The 6489-nt window shown below is 37.6% G+C and overlaps 1 protein-coding gene across 1 annotated transcript; it reads left to right on the forward strand.

Annotated features, from left to right (window-relative positions):
* Positions 1–1629: 1629 nt before the first annotated feature.
* Positions 1630–2691, forward strand: LOC113699844 (putative disease resistance protein RGA3). The gene is made up of 2 exons (XM_027220199.1): positions 1630–1959; positions 2122–2691. The coding sequence occupies exons 1-2, from the start codon at positions 1630–1632 to the stop codon at positions 2689–2691; spliced, it is 900 nt and encodes a 299-aa protein (XP_027076000.1).
* Positions 2692–6489: the final 3798 nt, after the last annotated feature.

Genomic DNA, 6489 nt, shown 5'->3' on the forward strand with positions numbered 1-6489 from the left:
AAATTCTACGGGCGTACCTAGGATTATTTCTCAATTAGAGCAGTGATTAACGGGCGTACCTTAATCACCGATACAATAAGGAGGGGTTGACTGCCATCGCTTGTTTGGTAGTTATAACCTATTTATTGATAAATAATTGGGTTTGCCTTTGCTTCGATGATCAATTTGGTGAACCATTGCTGAAGTTACTTCTTGGCTAGATCTTTAATTAATATTATCTTGATTTTAGTGAATTGCCATTCGGTTTTTGGTTGTCTACTTTATTTCATTTCTAATTGTTTCCTTGTTTTAATTGATTTAGGCCTTTAATTATTGCTATTCTAAATTCAGTGAATTGTGGTTTAATTTCTAGTTAGTTATTCATTTTTATTTTCTTATTTGAGTTTATTTAATTGTCGTCGTTCTTACAAAATCACCCCCTGTGTTACTTTGAATTTCTTAAGAAACAAATATACCCATTCCCTGTGGATACGACCCTACTTGCCCTGTCTACAAATTCATAATTATTTGTGAAAAGAAATAACCATTCCATTCGGGTATATCGGATCAAGCAAACTCTTCGGGAACAGGGTGAATCAAGTAACCCATTGCACACCTAGAGTCCCTGCTCCAGTACTTAGAATTGGGTTTTGGTCATTTCGACTGGCAAATAGGTTTAATTTTATTATTGCACAGGTTTCGACACCCTGTCAAAAATAATTAGAAGCCTACTAGATTTTTGTGTTGACTATATTTTTTTTTTCCAAACAATAACTTTAGTGAGACAAAAGGCGACTATTCATTTAATATATGTCTCTAGCTAAGAAGCAAAATCCAACAGAGCTAGTGCGGAAGCAACAGAATAAGGTGTCCGTTTTAAGCCTAAATCCCAAGGATCAGTAATTAAGACCAAATTATGTTCCAAGTTCATCTTTCAAGGATTAACGAATGAAATATATGTTAAACAAACAGCAAATGTAATTGTTAGCCCTCAATGGAATAAAGATGAAGGCCCTAACAAGAAAGTTAAAAGGAAAATGCCAAGCCAGGAATCTACATTTCAAAGCATCCAAGTTACCCATGAAATTTAAAGTGAAGATGCCAAGCAAGGAATTTATATTTCCATTGCAAAGGAAGGCATCCAAGTTAAGAATAACTCTGCACTTTTAAGCGACCAAATATCAATGCTCTTCTCTCTTTAACCACTTGTAAGATTACCAATTTTTGGCTGCTAAAACCTCCCATTTAAAAAATCCATCTTGATCTCGAGACCTAATTCAAGTTATTTTTAAAAAAATGGCTGACGCTCTTATCAGCTCCACAATTCAGGTTGCCTTAGAAAGGGCACTGTCTCTTGCCTCTGATAGGATTGGTATGTTAGTTGAGTTCAAGAAGGACGTGGCCAGCATGACACGTTCTCTCCGCCTCATCAATGTTGTCTTGGCTGATGCTGAAACAAAGCAAAACCAGGACGCAGCAGTACAAGAATGGTTGAAGAGTCTCAAGGAGGTAGCTTATGAGGCTATCAATTTGTTGGATGAGCTCCACTATGAATCTCTTCGTCACCAGGTGGAGTCCCGGAACTGACACAAGCTAAAGGTATGCTGCTTCTTCTCCTTCTCTAACATTAATCTTGCTTTTCGTTGGAGAATGGCTTCTAAGATCAGGGACATCAAACTTATGTTGAATGAGATAAATCAAGAAGCCAATGGATTGGGACTGGTTAGTAGGTTAGTGATGGCAGCTGCCCTCCCTGCTGCTGTCGGAGACACAAGAAGTCGGCAGACCGACTCTGTTGTTGCTCCAATGATTGAAAGAGACAATGACAAATCAAAGATAGTGGAGATGTTGTTGAGCCCATCTAAGAAGGTTGTTTCTATTCTTCCCATAACTGGTATGGGAGGTTTAGGCAAAACAACTTTGGCTAAATCGATATACAACGACAAGCAAATTAATGCGCACTTTAAGAAAAAGATTTGGGTTTGTGTATTGAAAAAAGTTCCAATAGAGGAGCTTTTCAAACTCATATTAGTGCAATTGATGAAAGAAAAAGTTGAAGTAGATGATAGGAATGTCATTGTTGGAAAAATTCAGAATCAACTTGAGGAAAAAAGATATTTCCTTGTTCTTGATGATGTGTAGGATGATAGTCAGGCATTGTGGGATGACCTTTTCACCACCTTGAAGGGGCTCAATCCAACCGATGGAAGCTGGTGTCTTGTCACTACGCGTCTTAATCAAGTGGCAGATACTGTGTCGAAAGTTCTGAGGATGGATGATGAATGCTATTCCTTAGGAAAACTACCTGATGATCATTGTTGGTCTATCCTAAAAGAAAAAGTAGTTGTAGGGGAAGAAGATCCTGATGAACTAAAAGCAATTAAAGAGAGAGTAATTAAAAGATGTGATGGTCTACCACTAGCTGCAAGTATAATCGGAGGTCTGTTTTGTTTAAAGGGAAAAGAGGAATGGCAACCAATTCTAGAGAATAAGCTTTTGAGTTTGAGTGCAGATGGAGAGTGTGTGATGCAAATACTTAAGTTGAGTTTTGATTATTTACCATCTCCATACATTAAGAAATGTTTTGCATATTGTTCTATATTTTCTAAGGATAGTGAGATAGAAAGGAATATGCTTATCGAACTTTGGATGGCAGAAGGTTTCCTCCAAGCAGATATCAATAGCCAAATGATGATGGAGGAATTGGAATGAATTATCTAGCAATATTATTGCAGAGTTCATTGTTTGAAGAAATAAGATATGGTTGGAAAACATGTTACAAGATGCATGATTTGGTGCACAACCTTGCTGAGTCAATGTCAAAGTCTACCAAAGTCATTAATGATTCGAATACACATGTGGTAGACAATGGTAATCAGATTCATTACCTTGCAACAAACTCATTTGGTGGTGGAGAAGACAGAGAAAAACTTTTGGAGAGTGTATCAACTTCGCTTCATACATTGTTTGTAAAGGGTGACTTTTCTGGTAATATATTAATGAAGTTGAAGAACTTGTATTCTTTGAATTTGTCTGATTCAAGAACTCGAGAGCTACCAATCTCAATTGGCAAACTGATACATTTGCGGTATGTTAACCTTTGGCGGTCTGCAATCAGGATTTTGCCAGACTCCCTTTGCAAGCTTTATAATCTGCAGACATTGACGCTAAGTGACCCAAATGTTAAAGATCTTCCAAAGGGGATGTGCAATTTGATTAGTTTGAGACATCTCCACTATTACACAAGTGATGAAAACTTTCAAATGCCGCTAGAGATGGGACGATTGTCTTGCCTTCAGACACTAGAGTTCTTTAATGTGGGTCGAGAGAAAGGTAGACAATTGGAGAGCTTGGATGCTTGAAAAACCTCAAAGGCAAATTGGAGATACACAATCTTCAAGGATAGGAAAGGATCTGAGGAAGCAAATCTTGGTGAAAAGGCAAATATACTTACGTTGCAACTTGAGTGGCCATGCATTTGGAGTCGAGAAGGCAACAACTACAACTACGACAAAGATGTGTTAGATGGCCTTCGGCCTCACCCAAATTTGAAGGAGTTGGTAATTCTGTGTTTTATGGGTGATCAATTTCCTCGATGGTTAATGGATTTGCCAACAACACTCCCCAATTTAGTGAGTTTGAAATTTTATTGGTGCGACAGATGTAGGGAACTCCTTCCCCTGCAAAACTTTATGTCTCTTAAAAAGCTGGTGATTTGGGGTTGCTGTGGGTTGACGAATCTGCCCAGTAACATGCTACAGTCTTGTCCCTCCCTCGAGAAGCTTCGAGTGAATGCTTGCTATAGTCTTATTTCCTTTCCACTTGATTTGCAACAAACGCCTTCTCTCTTGGATCTGAGGTTATCCTGCTGTCCCAAACTCAAAACAAGTATGACGCCCAAAGGATTTCATTTCCTAACCAGCTTCAGGAAGCTTAAAATTGGTCCCTTTTCAGATGATGATGATGATGATGATCATGAAAATTCTTCAATTTACAATGAATTTGATTGGTCTGGTTTGATATCCTACAGTTCTTCGTCATCTGGACTCCGTCGATTAGACTTATTTGGGTTGCCACACATGGAGTCCATGCCACATCAGCTCCAAGACTTGACCACTCTAACATCACTATCGCTGGGTCAGTTTGGAGGTATAAAAGCTCTACCAGATTGGTTCGGAAACTTTGCTGCTCTTGAAGAACTGCATTTATTTGACTTTAAAGAGTTTCGACATTTACCCTATGGGGATGCCATGAGAAGTCTCACCAAACTAAAAGATCTGAGCATTTATGGTTCTCCTCTGTTAAAAGAAAGATGCACTCCTGAGAGCAGCGGCCCCGACTCCCAGTGGTCCAAAGTTTCTCATATTCAACACCTACACATAAGTGGGTCAAGAGTTTTTCTTTAGATCAAATTCAATCATGTAAGATTGCCTCCTACCTACTTTCTTAATTCGTCTTATAATCAATCTCTTTGTTGTTTTAAGATTTGCCTTCTCTTCACCTCCTACTCTGATTAACCTTCTCATCAGAAAAACTAAAAAGTTCCCCATGGTTATTCTTCAGAATTTTCTCTTCTTCCTTTTTCTTGTCCTGTTTGTTATCTTTCAAAGCTACGACAATAGCATATCTTATTAGGTCCAACATATTGGTGCTTTTCATTTACTCCTAACAGCATAATACTCTTGTAACCATCAATTAGCATGAAACCAAGCACCTATCCTGTTCCGTGCTTTGATGTATTATTATAACTCTATTAATATTCTATTCCACACTTTGTTTTTGTAGGATTGACAAAACAATAGCTTCACGAAATTATCTGAATTGTCTTGTTAGATCTCTTGTTGACTACATAATGTCTGAGCTCGAATTTTTTGTTTTGCAGTGATCTTAGGCTCAAGGTTTAACTGGAAATCTGCGCTGGCTATTAATTGCTCATCAAATTGCAAAGCTAGTATCTTGGACAGAAATGTTTATGATGGCACTTATTTCTTTCGTATTACAGTCTTAAATAGCCAACACTTGATATATATCCTTATCATTTGAGCTTACACACTGTCAATCTGCCGTTTCAGTCACGAGGTCTAGCAGTAAGAATTTACCTACTATGTTACTACAAATTATCTCTTTTCTTCTTGGCTTCTTGTCCTTGAAACTAGATGTTACATAATTGAAAAAATTTTTTAGTCTGTATTTTTGATTGCTCAAGACTATCAACTGGCCTGTACGAGCTGCTTGGAAAAATTTCATGCCCCAACTTATCGAAAGTTTGTGAAAAGCCATCATTACCAAGACTTTCTGATGATCCTTATTGACAGTTTGAGGATCATTACTACAGAAACAGATTGACCATTAAAGATTTTCTAACTTTTGAGAATTATCCAAAGGTTAGCATGTCTAAGCCTTATAGGATACAATTTTCTCATTTATTTTATTATTAATTTCCCCTATTACCTGACCTGATGTGGATTTATTGCTGGATTCTACTCACTTTTAGTATTTTACATTTATTTCAGGGAATAGAATGAAAATATAATAACAGGTACCAATTTGACAAAAAAGGAGTCCAGACGATAGAGCTTGTCTCAAGGGCATTTTTGAAAAAAAAGATATCACGTCCGTTTCGGTAATTTGCAGCAAAGGAATGACAGACGAAGGGCTTCTTCTTCCTGGGGTGGAGCCGCCGCACAAAAAAAAAAAAAAGAAAGAAAGGAGGCAGGAGATAAAAACGAGAGAATAGCAGAGGACTAGGGGAATCTTGCTTTCTTCTTAGTTTCTCGTCTTTAGCTTAGCATGAATTTCTATTGACTTTTCCCTTGGACTTACTTTTTGGCTTTGGGGACTTACGAATGTGAGGACCCCTAAGCCATTCTTGGCTTTTGACTTTACTTCATTTTTGAACTTTCAGTATTTACGTTCCTTTCTTCGTATGTCATTCGAAGTGAAACAAAGGGTTACCTCTTGTAACTTTGCTATCTTTTCATGATTGGAGCGAATTGCATTTCCCAATTTTTGTGACAATGGCCGCAACTCTTGTTTCAACTTCCTGTGGACTTAGTTCATCAAACATGAACTAATTTCACCACTCTAGTCAAGGAGCAACGGAGGCTCTGATTCACCTAAAAATTGTGAGATCGATTTAATTTAATATTTTTCTTTTATTTATTGGTATTCGCATATTCCTTGATTGCTATACTTAGGGTTATTTAATTAATTGATTGTCTTGGATACGGATAATTAATTGATTTGGTAACCTATTGTCAATTAGGGCATTAAATCCGTAATTGTTTAATTGTCCTGAAATAGTGACAACTGGCACGATTAGATTCGTGTCAGGGGGATACGCGAGCTAATTTGAGATAACCCTGGTAGTGCGTTATTTGGTTAGAATAGGGCTCCTCTAATACGTAAGGCAATTGGAGAATTAAATCTTACGGGCGTACTTAGGATTACTTCCTAATTAGAGCAGTGATTAACGGGCCAACCTTAATCACCGACATAATAAGGAGGGGT

This window comes from Coffea arabica, chromosome 7c (assembly GCF_036785885.1).
Source record: "Coffea arabica cultivar ET-39 chromosome 7c, Coffea Arabica ET-39 HiFi, whole genome shotgun sequence".
Classification (NCBI taxonomy): Eukaryota; Viridiplantae; Streptophyta; class Magnoliopsida; order Gentianales; family Rubiaceae; genus Coffea; species Coffea arabica.

Excerpts from the sequence above, each read along its gene's own strand:
- LOC113699844 (XM_027220199.1), top strand. The coding sequence starts at position 1,630 with ATGGCTTCTAAGATCAGGGACATCAAACTTATGTTGAATGAGATAAAT. Across the intron at positions 1,960-2,121 it reads ACTTTAAGAAAAAGATTTGG|GATGATAGTCAGGCATTGTG; the intron begins GTTTGTGTATTG and ends GATGATGTGTAG.